Here is a 21,402-nt window from a genome sequence, read left to right as displayed (position 1 = left end):
AGGTGGGCCACCGCGTTCTGCACCAGCTGCAACTTCTGCACCGTCTTCAAGGGAAACCCCACATAGAGCGCATTACAGTAGTCTAAGCGAGAGGAGACCAGGGCATGAACTATTGATGGGAGAAGGTGGTTAGGGAGGTAGGGGCGCAGATGGAGTTGGTACACCGCCACCCAGCTCACGGCTGACACCTGAACCTCCATGGACAGCTGGGAGTCTAAAATGACCCCCAGGCTGCGGACCTGGCCCCTCAGGGGCAGCCGCACCCCATTCAACACCAGGTCAACCTCCCCCAACCTCCCCCTGTCTCCCAAATGCAATTGGTCATGCCGGCTGGGAATTCTGGGAGTTGCAGTCCAACACTTCCGGAGGGCGCTAGGTTGGAGAAGGATGATGTACACATTTGCATTGCGTTGTTAGGCCAGACAAGGCAAGCATTGTCTTAGAAGAGAGAGAGATTGCGTGGCCTCTCTTAAGATGGTGCTTGCTATCTGCATTTTTATCAATATTTGTAGTACATATAACCTTGTGCACATGTGTGCACACAACTGCTGCCTGATTAACTTTTTAGTAAATCAAGGGCACAGTCCTATTGATTGTGCCCTTGATAACTGGAAGCCCCCAGACTTGGCAGCTCCAATCATCCAGTGCAGGGCGAGAGGAGCAGTGGGGGCGATCTTCACCTCCCTGTCCTCTCACCCTGCGTTTTTTGCTAGGTGGGCTTTTTAGCCCTTCTATCAATGGTGCTTCAGAGAGGGAGGGAAGGAGTCAGAAAGAGGCCTCAGGATAGCTCATATCCTCATAGAATAGTAGAGTTGGAAGGGGCCTACAAGGCCATCGAGGCCAACCCCCTGCTCAATGCAGGAATCCAAGTCAGAGCATCCCTGACAGATGGCTGTCCAGCCTCGTCTTGAACGCCTCCAGTGTGGGAGAGCCCACCACCTCCCTAGGGAATCGGTTCCATTGTCGTATTGCTCTAACAGTCAGGAAGGTTCTCCTGATGTTCAGCCGGAATCTGGCTTCCTGTCACTTGAGCCCATTATTACGTGTTCTGCACTCTGGGATGATAGAGAAGAGATCCTGGCCTGCCTCTCTGTGACAACCTTTCAAGGACTTGAAGAGCGCTGTCATATCTCCCCTCAGTCTTCTCTTCTCAAGGCTAAACATGCCCAGTTCTTTCAGTCTCTCCTCATAGGGCTTTGTTTCCAGTCCCCTGATCATCCTTGTTGCCCTCCCCTGAACCCTCTCCAGTTTGTCTGCACCCTTCTTAAAGTGTGGTGCCCAGAACTGGACACAGTACTCCAGATGAGGCCTAAGCAGTGCTGAGTAGAGGGGAACTAGTACTTCCCGGGATTTGGAAGCGATGCTTCTATGAATGCAGCCCAAAATAGCATTTGCCTTTTTTGCAGCCACATCACACGGTTGGCTCTTATTCTGCTTGTGATTGACAACAATTCCAAGATCTTTCTCGCTTGTAGTGTTGTTGAGCCACATATCCCCCGTCTTGTAACTGTCTTGTAAGACCCCCATCTTGTCCTGGCCTCTCTAGTCTCCTCCCCTCCCTGCCCATGGGAACGCCCCCTTTCCTCCTCCTCCAAGGTCCATTTTCTGACCTTGGAGGACAGCCAGCGCAGTTCTTTCTGCGCTAGCTGTGGGGGGGCAGGGGAGGGGGGCAGATCTCCGACTCCCCCCTTCAGAGTACTCTCACCAGCCTCAGCGGGGGGAATCCCCAGTATCCTGTGGCCCCTCAGACAACATCTAGGGGCCATAGGGGTGCTCCCTAAAAGATTTCTAATCGCTGAATCAAATGGATGAATAGATTTAAACACTGCGCCCTGATTTTACATTACATTTGTTTATTCATTTGAAGCATTTTTACCCAGCTGTTTAGCCAGAAAGACTTCCAGGACAGCTTACAACTTAAATGAGTTGATACACAAGGAAAAACCAGGATGGGGAGGGAGGAGGAAGAAAAACACAAGCGCGTGCACCAGTTCTTGACGTTGCAGTTCTTGTGACTTGTACCAGCTGGGATGGAAACGGTTCGGGCAGCCGGTGGATTGGCTGCTGCTAAGTGACAGTGGAGAGAGGGCCAAAGGCAGCAGGTTTCCGAGCAGGGGTGAGGGAATCACCCCACTTCCCTTCTCTCCCTCTGCTCCGCGGCCATGGATCCTGTTCTGCAGGCAGCAACCTGGGCGTCAGATCGCCCCCTGAGAGCCTGGACGAGGGCTGCTGCAGTTCAACAGGGCAATGAGTTAACACGCTCGTGTTTCTCCCTACTGCGCTCAGGTCCACAGCGCTGGCTCTCAGCTGCTCCTGCAGGAATCCATTGCCAAAGACTTCATTCAGCGCCTGAAGCGGCGGATGGGCCAGCTGCGCCTGGGAGACTGTCTGGACAAGGCCATGGACGTAGGCGCCTTGGCCGACGAGAAGCAGCGAGAGGTCATCGAGGGCCTGGTGGAAGATGCCCGGGGCGAAGGAGCAGAGGTCAGGAGGGGCGGGGCTGCAGAACCTCAGGCTGGGGACAGATGGACATGATGGCCCCACCCTCATTCCCCCGGCCATTGATTATCAGGTGGTTTCCTGGCTCTTGTACCTTCTCCAGTGGATGCCAGCGGGGCGGTGCATCCACTCCAGGTTTCAGCCAGGACTCCAGAGGAGCTATTCAAGGTGCGAAGCTGACCTCGGAGCTGCCAGCCTCCACCGGCATTTTCCCCCCATTCTAAAAGGCTGAAATGCCTCTCCGTAAGGCTTGCTTCCTGGCAGGAAGAGCTTCCAGCTCCAATATGTTGGTAGTTTTGGCCCCACCCCTTTTGCCTTTGGCCCTGCCCACCATTGGAATGCCAGAGGCCCCAGAGCTTCCCCGAAGTGGAATTCAGCCCTCAGGCAGAGAGGAGGTTCAACACCCCTGCTCTAGGGCTTTCTAGAAGGATCGAGATGGTCAGTAAAGAAGTAATCCCTCTGAGAACATAAACCTGCACCACTACATTTGCCCTGGAATTCGATGTTCCTTTGCCTGCATGGTCCCAGCAAAGAATCTTATTTCATATTAAAATGGACAGGCTGCTTTTTCCTCCCGAAAAGCCCCCTCAGAGCAGTGAACAAGAACTAGTAAAGAGACAGAGAGAGTGTCAAACAGGTAGCTAAGTTGAAAGCCAAATAGAATAATAATGCAAATGACAATTAAACAATACAAATGGAGCAGCATAAAAACAAAATCAGCAGTTTAAGGAAACACTCTCTCATTAGACAGAGTGAGGCAGCTTCCTCAGGCAACAGATTTTGGGTGTCATTGAAAGGGCAGCAACTTTTTAGGCGTTAAATTTATTATGATTGGGTTTTTTTATTGCCAGGAAAGGGGAGAGCCACTTGTGAGATCTGTCTGCCTCAGGCAGCAAAATAATATGACTGGCCTAGGGTACGATGCACTCTGAGCAACGGGGGGTTGGGGCTGGTATTTGCCATTCCCTCACAGGCGGCAGAATGTCTTGAGCCGGTTCTGCAAACATGTGTCATCAGAGGAGCATACATATAAGGGAAGGAATGGGGAGACAGCTAACCAGCCCCCCAAGTACAACAAAACCAAGCATTTTTCACTAGATGTCAAAGTGCTAATAAGAGGATTCCAAATAAAGCTCCCCATGCTAGCAAGTTCCTTAATCTATGTGCCACAACCAAGAAGGCCCTGTCCTTCCTGTGCATCAGCTGCAACTTTGACATAGTGGTGCACAGAGCAGGGCCTCAGTGGGCAGGCAGGATTGTGTGAAGTAGTGACCCTTTAAATGGTGGGTCCTAAATGGTTTAGGGTTCTTAAAGGTGACAACCAGCACTTTGAATTGGGCTCAGAAACAAACTGGGAGAAGCTGTGGGTTAAACCATTGACACTGGAATGCCACACTCCAGAAAAAGGACATCTGCCCCTCAGCACTTTGGTGGCAGCATTCCACACCCACTGTGGTTTCCAAAGATTTTTCAACAGCTGCACATGTCAGGGCCATGGCCATTGTCTAACCTGGATGTGGCCACAGGGTTGACAGGGGCTAGAGCTGCCTTCTCCAGGAACGGGTGCAACTGGTGCACCAGCCAAAGCTGCCACATGCCCATCCAGAAGCAAAGTCCAGGAGCGCTTCCAAGCTGCAGATCTGGTTCTTCAGCAGGAACGCATTCCCGTCCCAAATTGGCTGTACATCTATTCCTGGATCAGCTTTCCTGCTGACCCAAAGCACCTCTGTCTTGCCTGGAGGAGGGCTTGGTTTGTGAGTGCATATCCAGTCCATCCTGGGGATTCCAGGTCTGGTGCAGTGCTGAGGTTTGTCATATTAGAAAGCCTTCCCCCAACCTGGTGCCTTTCAGATGTGTTGGACTGCCAATCCCATTATTCCCAGCCAGCATGGCCAGTGGTGAGGAATTCTGGGAGATGTAGTCCAAAACCTCTGGAAGGTACCAGATTGGGGAAAGCTGCTGTCAGAGATCCTCATTCCATCCCATCTCCCCTCTTTGCAGAATTACAATCCCAAAGGTTCCCTAGGAAGACAGAAGTACTGTCAGACCAGTTTAAGTCCATAGACTAGGTGCTGGTCTGCATGATCAGGGAAGAAAAATAAGCCACCGTAGTGTATTTTCCTATCCATCACATGCTGGTCGCACACCACAGAATTACCATAATTACTCTCACCAAGAGCAGTTTGTCATGTCATCCAAACCTGACAAGGGTGGGGGGCAGGGTGGTTTACAAACCACCCTGCAAGCCTATGACAAGCCATGGGTTCTGGGGTGGTTTGTAAACCCCCCGCCCCAGATTCAGATGACACAACAAACCGCGCCCAGCAAGGGCAATTATGGCAATTCCGCAGTGTGTGACTGGCTATAGTGGCTTATTTTTCTTCCCTGATCATGCGAACCCAGTCTAGATGCGGCTTTAGAACGGAGGCGGGCACCCTGTGGCCCTCCAGATGTTTTGGCCTCCAACTCCCATGATCCCTCACTATTGGCTATGCTGGCTAAGGCTGATGGGAGTTGTAGGCCCAAACATGGGCCACATGTTGCCTTCCTCTGCTTTAGAAAATATGGTTTGGAAACCAGGACTTTGGGGGTTCCCTGGAAAGAAGTGGAATCTAGGAGGGCTGTAGAAGAGGATGCTGGGAATCCTGCCTTCATTGGTTGGGAAGGGCGGCCTTTGGCCTGGCCTGTTCGTGAGGTTTTATTTTTTATTTTATTTTTTAAACACCTTGGCTTTGAAAATAGCTGCTTGTTTTTTTTAATTGTGTCATTATCATTAGCTACCTTGGTATGGATGGAAAGGTGGAATATAAATATTTTTCTTCTTTTTTCCCTTTTAGATTTTCCAGGCCTGGGCATCCCTCCCATCAAGCAGGCTCTTCTACCCTCCAACCTTAATCACCGGCGTGTACACTACCTCCCGTTGTGTCAGGGAAGAGGTAGGGAGGATGCAGGGGCCAATCCTGACACCGGATTTAAGTACTCTGGCTTAGTGCTGGCAAAGGGCGTATGTGGGGAGGTAATGAAGTACCTCTGAGCATATGCAGACGGCTTCTTCCCCTGCCACAGCCTGCCTGCACACGGGCTGCCAAGACAGATGGAATGACTTTCAGACTGGTGTGAGTCCCATCGTCTTTCTTTTAGAGGTTCAACAATAATAGTTTATCCATATTAGTCCACCTGTGGAGCCTGTCTAGGAAATAAATTATGCCTGGACAGAGGGGAAGGAAGCCCTCTTGTGGCAGAAATAAGAATTGCCACATGAATACTACTTTGTAAAAGCAAAGGAAACTGTGTTCATCCATTACGGGGTGGGGGGTGGGGGGGGTGTCCAAAATCTATTGTCAGGATTTGACTGGGACCAACCAAATTATTATTCTTGTTCTTATTATTTATTTCACTTCTATACTGCCCAATAGCCAAAGCTCTCTGGGCGGCTCACAACAATTTTCAAGATAAAATACCGCATAAAAATGTAAATACACACAATTTAAAAACAATTTAAACAGCTAAAAACAATTTCAATAAAATACTAGACCTGTTCAGGCAGCTGGCATTAATGCCCCATCATATGCCATTAAATGCCTGGAAGTAGAAGGCAGTCTTAACCTGGCACCAAAAAGAACGGTGTTGGTGCAAGGCAGACCTCAATGGGGAGATCATTCCATAATCGGGGGGGCCACCACTGAAAAGGCCCTAATTGTCATGGAGTAGTGAGAAGGTTTCGATTCTCCAGAACTTTTCATTGGATTGGATGTTAAGTGAGGGTGTGGGAGAGAAAGAGAAATCCAGCTGATGCTTAAAACTACAACTTTGCATTTTTGGTTGCAGTTGCAAGGTGGAATGTAAGAGGAGGGAGCAGATTTAGGCTATCCTATAGCCTTCCCTGGCTGGGGCATACGGGGGCAGGGGTATAGTCCAACACATCTGGTTTCAAGTGACACCTGGTTTGCAAGTTAAGCCACAGAGAAATGAGTAAACGTTTGGGTTCGTCCGAGTGTTTCATCATGCTGGACGTTCAGCAAAAAACAAGAACACTGTGTCTGGACAGCGGGAGAAAAATATGTCACTGGGTATGATAGAGGGGAAAAGACTCTGGGAAGTGTGGCAGGATCTCTGGCTGCCCCAAAGGCTACTGCAGCCTCCCCCAGCCTGGTGCCCTCCAGATGTTTTGGACTACAACTCCCATCTTCTTCCAGCTGACACATCTAGAGGGCACCATGGCGGGGAAGGCTGGGCTATTGGGGCAGAGAAGCAAGTGAGCTAAAAGCCAGCAGTTATTTGGTTCTGTTTCTATCACTAATCAGACCACAAGCGATCCTTGGAAGGCAGAGAGAAGAAGTAGTGGGAAGATGTGGCAGCGAGTGGAAGACTGAATTGTAGGTGGTGTGTTAGGGGTGGAGTCAATAGAAACCAAATTGAGGAGTGTTGCCTAGTGGTTACATGGTTTCTTCCTGGCCCCATACGCTAGCCACAAGTCCCCCTTAGAATGTTCCAAAGCCAGAGACCCTCCTGTCCTTATTGTTCCATCTGTCCATCCCACCAGTTCTGTGCCAAACCAAATTCTGGGGCCGGAAGCAAATTTTTCTTTATATAACTTGAGAAATTTGCCGGAATGGGGTTGGCTGAAACCTAGGCAGAAAATCCGACTCTTCCCATCCCCCCAGCTCCTGCAAGTAAAAATATAGCAGTGCAGTAAATTATGACCAATGTCTTGCCCACCTCACTCTCACTAGCCCTTCTAGTTAACAACAGAACCCACATAGAACCATGGGGCAGATAGTCCCACCTTGTGGCCACTGAAGAACCTGACCCTTTTTCTTTTGAGCCTTCAGAATACACTGCCCTCATGCTTCCAAGGTTTTTTTCCCTTCAAAATCTGGAGGACCAGAAGCTTGCTTGGATCTTTTTATTTTAAATTAAAATTACTCTTCTCAGGATACCATTTTTTGTTGCTGGAATCCAGGTTTGGAACATGCTTCTTGGAGGAGAACCAGAGGTGGGTCTAGAAATCCTTCCCCAGTCTGCCTCATTATTCAGAATGTGTTTAATGTATTCTGTTCCAGATCTTTGGACCTGTTCTGGTATCACTGACTTTCCGGACAGCTAAGGAGGCAGTGGCTTTGGGGAACAGCACCCCCTATGGTTCAGTTGCCAGCGTGTGGACAGAGACCCTTCCCCTGGCTTTGGAAGTTGCCCGCAGGTAGTTCTTTCATCCCATTATGCCTCTTTCGTGGCCAGCTGCATGTGAATAGAAGCTTGCAAGCCACCCCAGAGACACAGTCAGATCTGGTGTACACATGCAACAGAATGAGGGGGTACAAGCCTGTGGTGGTGAAGTGAACTGTGTGAGACCTTGACCCCATTTGGGGGGAGCTATAGCTTCTGACATCGACACTGTAGAGCAGGGGTCCCCAGTGCAGCACCTGTCCATGGGCACCTCCAATGGTGCCCACAAATGTGACACCTGTGGGCACCCCGATTTTTAAAAAAATATATTTTTTCATTTTTTAAAATATACGTACATGGATTTGTATGGAATGCATACAGCTTTCTAGCAATTATATTTAGGCTTCAACAAAAGTGGACCAAATACCCAAATAAGTATCCATTTGAAGGTGGCATCTACATGCCACCTATACGAATACTAAAAGCGTTGTAAGGTCCTCAGTCCATTCAATGCATTATAGGAGGTGAGTGTTTATCCTTCCAATGTTGTAATATCATTCTTGTAGCTGTTAAAAGGATGCAGAGAATCCATTTATGATGACCATGTGTTAATTTCCATGACGCAGGGAAACAATTTAAAAGAACGTGTACATCAGTAAATATTAAAGACTGTTCCAGTACAAACTTTATCTGTGTAATAATCTCCTCTCAAGAAGAAGCAACTACTGGAGACTGCCAAAACATATGTTTAATTAGCTGTATTGTACTGCCAGCAATTAGCAGAATTAGACAATCTCTTATTAAGGAGACAGTATGGGGTCCAAGAGGCACGAAACAAAGGGTTTTGCTGAATAAGACAGAGCCTAAGATCCATAGATGCGACAAGTAGACACCAAAACGGCAATCCACTGATTAAAATGATTAGGCATTTTCTGGTGGTGCCCACAGCAGTATCTCAAATTCCCAGATGTTCCCACAGGTCCAGAAAGGTTGGTAGAATCAGGTTGAGCCGTGGGAAGCCAGGCGCCTGAGAACTCTGTTCTACCAGGCCTCCCACTGGCTTATGAGCCAGGAGGGAGTGAGACGCGGGACTCTGATATACCCACAGCTGGGAGACATGACCTTAATGGAGGCCCCTGCTTCTCAGCCAGAGACATCTTTCATGGGAACAGAGCAGAAGGAGGAGGTCTCTGCAGGAGAAGGAGTTTAGGGGGCGTCTCCCTTAGTCCGGCATCAACTAAAGAGGGCAGAGCAGAGGTGCTCCATGAGGCAGAGCAACCATCTGAGAACCAGGTTTCCTTGCCAGGATCGGATATCCAAGACAGATCTTTAGTGGCCGTTCCCCTGTAGCTAAACCAGAGCAACCAGAAGTAGACTCGTTGGAAGCAACACTTGGATCAACTGAAAAGCTTCCACTTTCACTGGAACTCTGGGTCTGTGTGGTTTCATTTTGTGAGCTGTATTCAGGGCTGTTTGCTTGTGATGTTCAAGGAGTGCTTCTGCTCAAGGACTGACGTGAACTGTGAACTGTGGATCTCTATTGGGACTGTAGAAGCTGATAGCTAAGTACTGGAATTGCTGCAGTAAAAGGGTTTACTGTGACTTCTGCTTCATCTCTGGGAAGTCAGAATCTGACAGACTGTACCCCTTCAGATTTTGGATGCAGGGGGATGCCATTTTGGAATGCTGTCTCCTGTTTTGTTTTTAAAAGAACAACCTTCCTGTAAGTAAAGAACAAACAAACTAGCACACCAGGGAGAAAGTTTCTAGTCCATCCTATTCCCTTCTGCACTAGCTTTTTCCTTCTTACTTGTGGGACATGTCTTATATAGGGAAGTCTTCCTAAATTGTATGGTATTGTTTTTTTATATTATGTTTTTATGGTGTGTGTTTGTAATAATGTGCTGATTATGGTTTATACTAATTTTGAAGTTTTCTCTTTTTATTTTAATTATGGATTTCTGTATTGCTGTGTGTAAGGGAGCTATCCTATACATGTTTAGACAGGCAAAAGTCCTACAATTCCCACCATGCACCAACCAGTATGGTTGGCTGGAGGAATGCTGGGAGTTGTAGGACTTTATTCTGTCTAAACATGCATAGGATTATGCCCTAAGTTGCTTTGAAACTGCTTTTTGCAGTGGGAATCAACAGATAAACTTTATTATGAATAATACATATTTTCACACACACATACCCTGTAGTCTGAAGTGATACAATCCAGTCTACCAGGTCAGGACTTTTGTCATTTCTATCTCATTCCACTGCATACCTAAGGCCAGGCCTCACATAGCCCATATGGAACATATGGGTCACTTTTCCAAAATGGCCCCAGAACACGAGTGTCAGGGTTGTCCAACAGCCTACAGAGCATGCTGGGAGTTGTAGTGCAACACATCTGGAAGGCACCAGGACAGGGCCAGCCAAGATATTTTGCTGCCCAAGGTGAAGAACAAGAGGGCGCCCCCTTCCATTCCATGTACAAAAGCCTTTCTTCAGTACTGATGTTGGGACACCACACCTGAAGGCAGCAGGCTAGTGTAGGGGGCGTAGTGAAGGCCACATAGCACACACTTCTCTCCTCCACCACCTTGCTGCTGCCTCTCAGCATTTGCTGCCTGAGGCAACTGCCTCACTTTGACTTATGGTAGAGCCGGCCCTGCACCAGGTTGAGGAAGGCTGCTGTAGAGCCCGCACGCTGTTGTGCAGGACAGAATGTCTCTCCTAACATCCTTCCCAGTGTGGTCCTCAAAAGTTCCATATCAGGGGTTGCTCAGATTCAGCTTGCCGCATATGATTCTTGAAGCCATAAAGAACATAACCGTCTAGCCAGTTAAACAATGGCGCTGCTGATACTTCCTGTCTGACCTCCCCATGCCCCCATTCTGTCTGCTCAGTTTGCAGGTTGGAACTGTCTGGATCAATGGCCACAACATGTTAGACGCTGCCTCTGCCTTTGGGGGATACAAGGAAAGCGGCTACAGTCGGGATGGGGGCAAAGAGGTTAGTGGAGAGTAGGGAGAGGGGCCTCTGGTCTGATCCTGTCTGGCCAGGAGGAAGGGAGGGACGCCAAGTTAAACAGCTGTCGGTTTGATTTTTGAGCTCTTTTTTCCCCCAGGGCCTTTATGAGTGCGTGAGACCAAACTGGGAGATCCGCCCACACCCCAGTATCATTGACCTGAACTACAAAACCTTTGCTACCTCACAGGGAACTGAGCTCCCACCAGTTATTGTGGAAAATAGGGTTCCACACTCCATAGTGTCTGACCCAGAAGGAAGCATCGCAAGGTAAGGGCATGTTTGAATGTACCTGATCTCACCCCCCACCCCCAAAACCAGTATTATGCTTTATTGGGAGGTTTTTTTAAAAAGAGAATTGGCTTTGGTGAAGCTGTGCAACACTACCTCAGAGTTCTTTCCCATAATTCCTTGCAAAGCCCTCTCCATCTTCTGTTCTGTGCTTACCATTAGCACAATTACCAGAACAGGCTGCTTCCTAGAAATTCATGGAGATAGGATTTCGTAGCAAAATGTGCCTTTTCGAGAAATGTGAAGTTTTAGAGAAGGGGTGAGGGGAGAAACATATGGCTAAGAAACAAAGAGGCTTGCCCAGTAAGCTTCACGGCTGAGTCGGGATTTGAACTCGAGCCTCCCCAATCTAAGCCAGACACGCTGACCTCTGGAGTGCTCTGGCCCTCATATGCAAAGTAGTGACAGAATGCCATTCAGCGCTGCCAGAAAGTGTTTCCTTCCTCACTGAGTAACTGCAATGGATGTGCCATCCTCCTGGATTCAGGAGGAGGAAGAGCCTCCTGGTTAGACCTTTGGGCTTCCGGGCAGAAGGAAACAATAGCTTTGGTACTTTTTTTTTTTAATGTAAGTGCCAAGTAGAAGAACTGTGGGTCATGTCCACACTTCTCACATGACAACCCAGTTTCAAGCCTTCTGTAGTCTTATGATGGGGCTAGAAGTCTCGGCACCCTTGCCAAACTACAATTCCCGGAGTTCATTTTAGGAAGCCCGTTTGAATCCAGCTTAAAATCTGCAGTGTGATAAACTAGCTCAGCGTTCCCCAATTTGGTGCCCTCCAGATGTCTTGGACAACAACTCCCAACACATCTGGATGGCACCATATTAGGGGAGGTTGAGCTAGAGGCAGAGAATAGACATGTTTATACTTCCCCCCCCCACCCACCCATGTGGCCGGCAGCGTGGACCGAACCTACAAGCTCTACTACGGTGGTGCCCAGAAGAGGCCAGATTCCATGAGTTCCCAAGCTGTCCTTGACCATGCCGGCAAAATTGTGGCACATGTGGCAGATGGGAGCATCAAAGACATCCGGAATGCTGTGGAAGCCGCTCACAAGGCAGCTCCAGGGTAAGTCTGGGCAGGGCAAGGGAGGAGGTAGGCAGGGGAGATCCAATACTTCAGCGGGAGGGGAGGACCAGCGTCAGGTATGGTTGTCTGGCTGTTTTGCCACAGAAATAAAGCAGTTAAGGTAAAGTTAGAAGAGCCTTGCTGACAACTCTTAACCATGGCGGGTTAAGAATTCCTCCTGTGGCCGTAGATAAAATCACAGAGCTGGATCAGACCATCTAGTCCAAGGATCTTGAATCTCTTTCACCCCGAGGGTCAAAATCCATTTCTGAGTAGCTCTCCGGGGCCATGTTTGTGCTGGACCAAAGGCAAAGGGGGTGGGTACCTAAGCCTTAGGAGCTTTAGTGTCAGTACCTAAGCCTTAGGAGAGGCATTTCAAGCTTTTAGAACAGAGGAAAAAACTGTGTAAATGACGGGAAGCCGCCAAATGATTGGTGGTTGGGGGAAGGGGTGGGGCCAGAGGAAGAGGGTGTGGCCATCTGGAGAGCCCTAGAGGGCAGATTGGAACCCTAGGATGGACGGAGGTTCTACAGTCCTAATCCACCCCTCTTCTTGATGCAGGAAATCCAGAGTTATATACCTCCAGAAGGTTTTGAGGTGACAGGGGGAAAATGGAATCCAGAATTCCCAACCACCCTCCAATGTGCAATCCTGAATACACACAGCGGCCTCTTACTGAAGCCTGTCATTGGTTCATCTAACACCGGGGTGGGCAATGTTTGGCCCGCCACATGTTTGGCTACAATAGGAAAGAAACATCTCAGGATGCAAAGATTTTATTTGTGGAAAACCATTTCAGCCTCTTTTTTACTTTTAAGGCCTTCTTCAAGGGGCTGTAATAATAATAACATAGGACAACACACTATTATGTTTTTTAAAATTTAAAAACATATCAAGGCACATTGCAATGAGGCCTGCACATACAGTTTAGCATTAAAATATATAAACCACCATACACTGCAAAGATTCTTATAACGAAACATCTCCTGCTGTAATTCACTGGAAGCTGGGAAAGAGTGAATAGAAGGCTGTAATTTATATTCTTACTATTAGAGACATTTCTTAGAATTTTTTTCTAAGAAGTTCTTGCAGATGTTTCCGATGTGAACAAAACTGGCTCAAGGTCTCCCATATCTGGACAAGACTGTGCTACAAAATCAAGGGAATGTCTAAAAACTGCATGGAGGGTCTACTTTGCATGCTTACCAGCCTTTGCACCTCCAGATGGTTCAGCCTACAACTCCCATCTGTCCTAAGCAGCATAGCCAATGGTGAGGGATCGTGGGAGTTATAGGTCAAAACATCAGGAGGGCCAAACATTGCCCCCCCCCCCCGCCCGATCTAGCACCTCAAACAAAGGTCTTTTCCAGCTCTTGATACCAGAAATTGTTGTGCTTTTGTGTGTGTGGGGGGGGGCGGGGGGGTTGTACAGGGAGATGCTGAGGTAGAACCTGGGACTAGGGCTACATCCTTTACAGTGCAACCCTATATATATCTATTCAGATGTAGGGGTGCTCGAGGATTTCTTTCAGTCCACATTTTTATATGAACTGATTTGATTTGTGAATTTGGAATTTTTTTTGGCTGGTATAAACGAATCAACGACAGAGCTAGTGGCTAAGTTCCTCTTTTCTGTCCAAAGGCCTCGTAAGATTTCTTTATCTTAATTGTAGCTCCCATTTTATACATGTTTTAACTTTTGAATCACATTTTCTTTTTAAATATGTTTATGTATTTTAATACATGTATGTTTTAAGGACTATGCTTTTATTCTTTCTCTTGTGTAACGATTCAGTGTTTATATTTCTAGGTTTTCATGATTGTGATCTATTTTTGTGGTTCTAATGGGTCTGTGACTGTACATAAATGATGATGATTTGATTTGTGCTTCCCAGATTAATATGCCAACAGGGATGTGCTAGGTTTGGGAAAGACTCCTGTCCGACACCCTGGAGAGCCATTGACGGCCCAGTGTAGACAGGCTGAACTAGTTGTCTGACTCTGCATAAATCCACTTCTCTTGTTCCTCACACGTGAGCTAAAGGAAATACCGAACTGAGCCTTTATTAATTGGTTTTCAGTAGGGGAGATAAAGATATAGGGATAGGGGAGGTTTCAAAAGGTAAAAAGAAAAACAGCTTAAAGTCCAGCAGTGGTCAAAATGGCAATGGGCCCAGCCAGTGGTTGAGGTGTGCCTAGCTTCCTCGCCTTTGGACAGAATGACAGAGACCTAGATTCAATGACTTTGCTTTAATCCAAGGCGAATCAGTGACACCAGATCACACTTCAGCAGCCATGGCACTTAATCTTAGAAGTTACAAATCCATTAACTCAAGAGCTAACAGACCATGGCTTAAATTAAGGAGCAGTCCAGAAACAAGTACATAGTCATAGTCAGAAGCTTCACTCTCAGAACAACGTTAGAGGCTGAAAGCACTTAGAGATCCACGTTCACAGTGCAAGATTCAGTAACAGGCTGTGGTTCACAGTTCAAGAGGAGTCACAGCTGGAGCCCCAAGCAGAAATGGAGACATTCTTAAACATAGGATCTCCAAGCTTAGGAGCCCTGAACTGTCTCAGGTTCAGGGTCAAGAATAGCTGCAGCCAGGCAGAGTCCCTGCTCTTGGGATAGATCCTTTGACAGGACTGCTACAATGCAGGGGTTCAAGCTAAAATAAGTACAGGGGTTCAACAACAGATTATGTCAAAGAACCCTAGGTGATGGAAAGTCCTAAATGCAGGATTTCCGTGCACAGTAGCCCCATGACGCAGGTTCAAGGATACAAGAATAAGTTACGATAAGGCAGAGGCCCAGCTTATTGGGAGACATTTCATATTTCAGAATCATGCACTGCTGGCGTCCAAGTCAAACTGGGTCCAGGAATTCAGAAATAAACTAGACAAGAAGAAGTCCTGAGCAGAAGCAGCAGATTCACAGTTTGGGGGTGTTCCTTATTTGATTAATTCTGTCCAGTTATGTAGCGGCAAATTGATTGATCTGGGTCCCCAAGTATTAAACCAGGGATGGGCAACCGAGGGCCAAATCTGGGCCTCCTGGGGTCCCAATATGGTCCTTTGGGGTTTCCCAGATGGCAACACCCCACCCTCTTTCCCTCGACTGCCAATAGTTTGGCCATTTCCCAGCTTTTGTGTGGTCCCCCCCTCTCCTGTTCTGAAAGGTTGGAATGCCTCTCCTAAGGCTTAGTTAGTGGCCGTAAGAGCTTTAAGCCCAAATATGCTGGTAGTTCTTGGTATTTTTGGCCACTCCCATGTTTTACTTTCAGTTCTGCCCACCACTGGAACTGAAACCCTGAGGGCTTCTCTGAAATGGAATTTGGCCCTCAGGCTGAAACAGGTTCCCCACCCCTGGGTTAAACCTCCTGGATTCTGGGACTGGAAGATCATCTGAGAGAATCGATTACCCTTTGACCGGGTAACTGATTCTGTCAGATGATCTTCCAGTTCCAGAAGGTTTAACCCTTCCAAGTTTGGAGAGCCAGATCAATCGGTTTGCTGATACATATTGCACAGAGTTCATCAAATACAGAAGAGGGGTAGTGTTGGATCCAACTTTACTACAGAATGAACAGGTGGCTGTTTCTCAGGGGTGCTTTCCTCACCCACACCCCACCACGCTTAGTGTTGTTACCCCAAATGCTGTGGGCATTCAGTCTCTTTTCTTATTCTTATCTGAGATACCAAGGTGACATACAGTACACGTTTCACATACAGTGAAGGCTTATTGATTTATTCTGGCTCTGTTAAAAAGAAAACAAAAGTATCTCAGGATATTTTATCAGTCCTTGGGGTGGCCTTAGGTCAGAAGCTCCATTTAGAATGGCCAGTCCTTTATCCAGACATTCCGGAGAAGAAAATCCATGCAGGTCTTGGGAATGCAGAACATCTCAAAGTCCTCCTTATTCTAAATGTAGACTTTTTGCTCCTTTGCTACATGGAGCGAACATCTACTTCATACATGCCCGCACGCACACATAACAATGTGCTTGCTGCTGCGCATGCCTTGCAGTGTGTCTTTAACCCAGGGTGCACAACATTTTGGCCTCAAGGGCTGTGTGTGATGCTGGCTTGGGGAGCCACACACACAGAGAAATCAGTCTTTCTCCACTATCTGTATGAGGACAAGGAGCCTTCTCTCCACCCCCTTCCCCAGCAACCCCAATCCAGATCGTACTTTCCTTGCTGGTAGCAGTGGAATGGAGCAATCTGCAGCAGGATTGCTTGGGGGTGTGGGGGTGGAAAGAAGGTTAGCCCCATGGGAAACTGCAGTTACGTTGGGGGTGCATGTGGCCCCTGAGACACAGGTTGAGCCCTTCAGCTTTAGCCTTTGAGTATTGTTGCAAGGATGTCAATATCCTTGTTCTTTAATGGCTGCTAATTTTTCATATATTCAGCCACCTGATCAGCAATATGTGGGCTTACTAACTTTGTTTCTTCAGGAAGACATGAGCCAGGATCCAAAGAACTACTCCACTATTTTCTAATACAGGGTTTGCTGTTCCAAGGAAAAACGGTCAAGCACCCGACCAGACGCACTAGAAAATAGGTCTTTGGATCCTGGCCCTTAATCTACATGTCATCTGTTTGATTTCCCAAAAACGGTTGGCCAGTTCTCCCTGTTGAGGCTTGAAAGGAAACCTAATCCCTGATGGAAAGTGGTTGTGCTTGAACTTCTAGAACAGCTTTCCTGAAGCTGGCGTTGTAGTCCAACACATCTGGGGGGGTGCCACATTTGGAAAGGCTGTTCTAGATGGTGTTCAAACTGGGAAGCCGTGCAGTCATCACATTCCTTTTCCCAGTTTTATTCATTATCTGTTAGGTTTTCGCTGTCATTAGTTGGATCCCTCTCCTATACGCTTGTTTGATGTCCGTTGTTTACAGCTCTCACTTCCACACCTCCAGTTGCTAATCTTTCTGCCTGCATTGTTTGCCATTTCTCTTGGCTGGCGTTTCATCTTTTCAAACCTTTTTTTTCTTTCCTTTTTCCTCCTTTTTGTTTCTTTAACTCTTGACAGTGCTGCTGTTTCTACTGTGGGAATCTGGGTATGGCCGTTTGACACTTCTATGTCTTGGTTTTTGGTAGTTGTTGCAGACTCAGGGCATTTCAAAATTGTGTCATTATCAGTATATTAATATTTCTAAAAAGCATTCTTTTCTCTCTGAAGATGCTGCTAAAGGTCAAGTTAGGTCTCTTATTTTAATCCAGGCTTGCTTACTGTGATGCTTATTCCTTACTCTGCAGTTCCTCTTGTTTTTCTTGCCTGTAACTATTTCCATGCTTCTCTGTCTCTTTTCACTTTGTACTGGCTTCCCTTACTACATTGTGTTGCTTTTAGATGTTCCTCCTGATTATCTTCCCTCTCTTTTTCTTCATGCTCCTTCTACGGCTCTGTGGTATTCTGGTAGCAACTTTTCTTTTTAGTTAGACCCACAATTACATCTATTGTCTTGCACCTCTTTCCATTTTCACAGGGTTAGATCCGGAATAAGTTAGTAGCTATGAGTTACATAGAAAGCTGCCTGTGTATACTGAGTCAGGGCATTGATCCATTTAGCTCAGTATTGTTGACCCTGACTGGTTGTCACCCTCCAGGGTTTCATATAGGGGTCTTTTCCAGCCCTACCTGGAGGTTTTATTTATTTTTATTTATTTACTGTTACATTTATATCCTGCCTTTTTTCCACCTTAAGGAACCCAAGCAGTGTTCCTAATCCTCCTCCTCTCATTGTATCCTCACAACAACAACCCTGTGAGGTAGGCTGGGCTGAGAGTCTGTGACTGGCTGGAAGTCACCCAGTGAGCTTCTATGGCCGAGTGGGGACTAGAACTCAGAACTCCTGGCTCCCAGTGCAACACTCTAGCCACAGCACCACACTGGCTCTCCCTAGATGCTGGGGACTGAACCTGGGGCTTTTCCACACCTTATAGCTCCTTTAGAGTTCTGGCTGAAACCCGGAGCGGAGGCACCGCCCCACTGACATCGGAGCCACCAGCCTCCACTGGGATTAAGCCTTATTGAACACAGCAGGTGTTGTCTCTGAGTAAACATGCCAAACAAAATGGGCAGTTAGAGAGAACTAACTTTTCACATTGATTTCAATGGGACCTAATATCTTTCACATGCCTATTCCAGTTAACTGAGGTATTTTTAATTCGGCCTCTCTCTTCCCCCATTCTCTTCACTGAAGCCCTTACCTTCCCCTTTTCCTCATGTGTTGGTTTAGTTAGATTATAAGCTGGAGAGCAAGGTTCAGTTATTTTTTATTCCTTGTTCTTATGTGCTGATAGTAAACTCAATTATCCAGGTGTCGGTCTTTGTGTAGCACCACCCCCAAAACAATCCAGTGTGGACTCAGCCTGCTCAGTAGCCACAGAATACTAAGTATATGTTGGGCATAGGGGAATGGAATAAATATCCTGGCTGGCTGAAATCCTGTACAGGAACACTCCGCATGGCAACATGTTGCAGGTCCGACTTGTATTCCATTATTATTGTTGTTGTTGTTGTTGTTGTTGTTATTTAGTGTCTTGGGTTTTTAGGCGGTTTAGAATTCTAATTTCTTCTCAGCTGTCAAAAGACTGACCCATTGTGAAATCAGAGTGCTACACTGCAACCAGGTTCAGAGGCCTAGCTCCCACTAATGCTCCATAAAACCATTACTCTACCCTGGTTTGGGCCTACTTACCTGACAATCATGCATTCCCTAGCTATCAGATATCTTGGAGGCCTTTGACTTTGTGGGAAGCTAAGGGCCACGTTAGAGGCGATAGCGGCGGACCCAAGTGACAGAATCCATAAGTTGTCACCATTCCCCGTAGGGATGTGGCAGCCATTTGTTCAGTTCACATTTGAATGAGAATTTATGTTGTTTCACACTTTCAAACCGCTCTGTGAATTGAAATGCAGGTATCCTTCAAAAGTCACACTTCTCTGAATTTTGCAATGGAGTTATCCAATTAAAAAATGCATACAAAAATGTGTATATTAAGAAAAATACAATTCCAAAATGCATTATATTAGGAAAAATTGTTTGCAAAAATGTATATATTCAGCAAAATGCATACAAAAATGCATGTGTTAGGAGACACATGCACAAAAATGCTTCTGAATTTTCATGTGAACTTTAAAATGAAATAAAATGAAATACAAAATGCAGGGTTGGCTGCTAGCTCAAGATAGCTTTACCTTTAAAAAAAAGTTAAAACAGCTTTTTCCAGCCTTAGGGGCCCCCTGCCATTGTTGGTGTACAACTCCCAGCATCCCCAACCCAGCATGGCCTGTGGTTGGGGATAATGAAGTTTGTAGTCCAACAGCATCTGGGGATCCTCAAGTTTGGCAAAGGTTGTATTGCACGCTCTTTTGGAGAACAGGTATCTGCACATGGCTATTATTACACATGACATTTTCAAAGCCAGTGTACCTTGCAGGATCACATCCTGGGGACAAACCAGCAGGGGCGAACAGAACATTGGACTAGATCAGCCATCCCCAGCCTGAGGGCCCTCCAGATGTTTTAGATTACAACTCCCAGCATTACTGCCCATTGACCATGCTGGCTGGGGCTGGTGGGAGCTGTAGTGCAAAACAGCTGGAGGGCATCAGATTGGGGAAGGCTGGGCTAGCTCAACCTCAGTTGGGGTAAACAAGGTCATTTGGCAGGAGATTAACCATTTAAAAACAAACCAAAGAAAAGAAACGCATGATTGAAAGCACATTGGTGCTAAGAACTGCAGTATTATCACTTATACTTAAAACCATTATTGCAGCCATAAACTAAATTCATGTTTTAGCCCCTAAAATGTGTGTGTGTGTGGGGAAGAATTGCACTGAAGAGGAATTGGACTTTTATCTGTCTCCTATGGTAGCTCATTCTCTGGTGGGATAGTTGTCATGGCCCCACTGGCTCGGGTTGATGAGTGTTGTAGTGGAAGGCACCTGGAGGGTGCCAAGTTGGAGAGCCCTGCCATAGCCGAAACACCTGCATGTCCTAGCCGTGCTCACCCCTCTACCGAGCAAGACCTCCCTGCCAAAACATGCAGCGTTCGTCCAGAAGACATTAAGTCTTCTAAACTGTTATCAAATCTCTGTGCCAGGAAAGATTTGTGAAATCCTCCAGGACACAACTGTGTAAACAGAGAGAAAAATGTTTTATTTGATTTCCAAACATATCCTTCGTACGTAAGGCATGCCTTTTTAATCTCATCTGGGACTCCCTGAATGCTTGCAGAGCAGACAATTGGAGATGCCCATTTCAGTAGTGACCACATTGGCAAAATCATTGGTTGTGTGTCTCTGGTGACGATGGAGAGTCAACAGCTGGATTGCATGCGAGAAGAGGTTATTAATAACAGAGATGCCATTGTTGATACATTTGATGCTAAATGTTGGTTGCAAGGGCAGGAACTCAGTTTTATTGGTCTAATAAAAGGTCATTTGGCTTGGAACTTGCTTTGATTAAATAAACAGCTTTGTTCTCGCCCACTTTGTGGTCTCTCTAGCTTCATTCCTGTTAATCCACCACCCGACATTTTCCCTCACTTTGAACTCTGCACTGCTTCCCGCAAGTTCACTCTTAATGGACCTGTCATCTTCCCAAACATATTACGATGAGGGATTTATAAGAGGCTTACAGACAAGATGGGGATTGCCAAGACGGAGAAGGCAGGATACCTTTTTGGGGTCTTCCTTGGTCCTTGATGGTTCCATTCATGGATCTGTGAGGAGCTGTGCAACCTAGTGAGACTGGAAGCAGAGAAAGGGAGGGTCAGGCATTCCTGTCCTGTGCTCTTTAGAGAGCGGTGGCTTTTAGGGTGCTAGATCAGTCCGGCAGGAAAACAGCAAGCTCAGGCACCAGTTCTTAAAGGTGTAGGCCTTCTAACGACCAGCTGGGATGGAAAGAGGTCAGGCAGCCTGTTGGAATGGCTACTGCTGGAGGACAGATAAGAGAGAAGAGGGGCCAGATGCAGCTCTTGCAGAGCCCGTGGAATAGCCCTGTTTCCCTTCTTTGCTACTGCTGCAGCCCAGTAGAATGGCAGCGTGCATCACTTTGCATTAAGAAAACACTGGACCTCATCTGCAATTTGTTCCCTGTCCAACTCAGTTTGGAAAGTCCCTTAGGGCTGTCAGATGAGGTAGTAGAATAACCCAGAAAACTGAGACAAAAAGCAAAGGTAGCCCTGTTGGCCATAAGAAAAAATCCCCCCAAAATATGTAGTAGGGCAATAACTTTATCAGGCCCACCAAAATGTCACAAAAAAATGTGCAAGCTTTTGAGTTCTGCAGAACTCTTCAGCGGACTAAATTATAAACAAAGCTGGGGCAGGGAAGGAAAACAAGCTG

General features: G+C 46.9%; 1 protein-coding gene across 1 annotated transcript in view; it reads left to right on the top strand.

The window, feature by feature from the left end:
- Positions 1-21,402, top strand: part of ALDH16A1 (aldehyde dehydrogenase 16 family member A1) — a 62,122-nt gene that overhangs the window by 18,059 nt on the left and 22,661 nt on the right. Inside the window, exons 9-14 of the mRNA XM_084805467.1 lie at positions 2,287-2,484; positions 5,337-5,435; positions 7,563-7,699; positions 10,563-10,668; positions 10,784-10,953; positions 11,876-12,043. Coding sequence (XP_084661593.1) covers positions 2,287-2,484; positions 5,337-5,435; positions 7,563-7,699; positions 10,563-10,668; positions 10,784-10,953; positions 11,876-12,043 — 878 coding nt within the window. The remainder of the gene's footprint in view (positions 1-2,286; positions 2,485-5,336; positions 5,436-7,562; positions 7,700-10,562; positions 10,669-10,783; positions 10,954-11,875; positions 12,044-21,402) is intronic.

Source organism: Heloderma suspectum, chromosome 6 (genome assembly GCF_057233095.1).
Source record: "Heloderma suspectum isolate Gila_16-S chromosome 6, 16-S_ref, whole genome shotgun sequence".
Classification (NCBI taxonomy): domain Eukaryota; kingdom Metazoa; phylum Chordata; class Lepidosauria; order Squamata; family Helodermatidae; genus Heloderma; species Heloderma suspectum.
The sequence above is the reverse complement of the archived record's forward strand: the minus strand, read 5'-3'. Positions and strand labels throughout refer to the sequence as shown.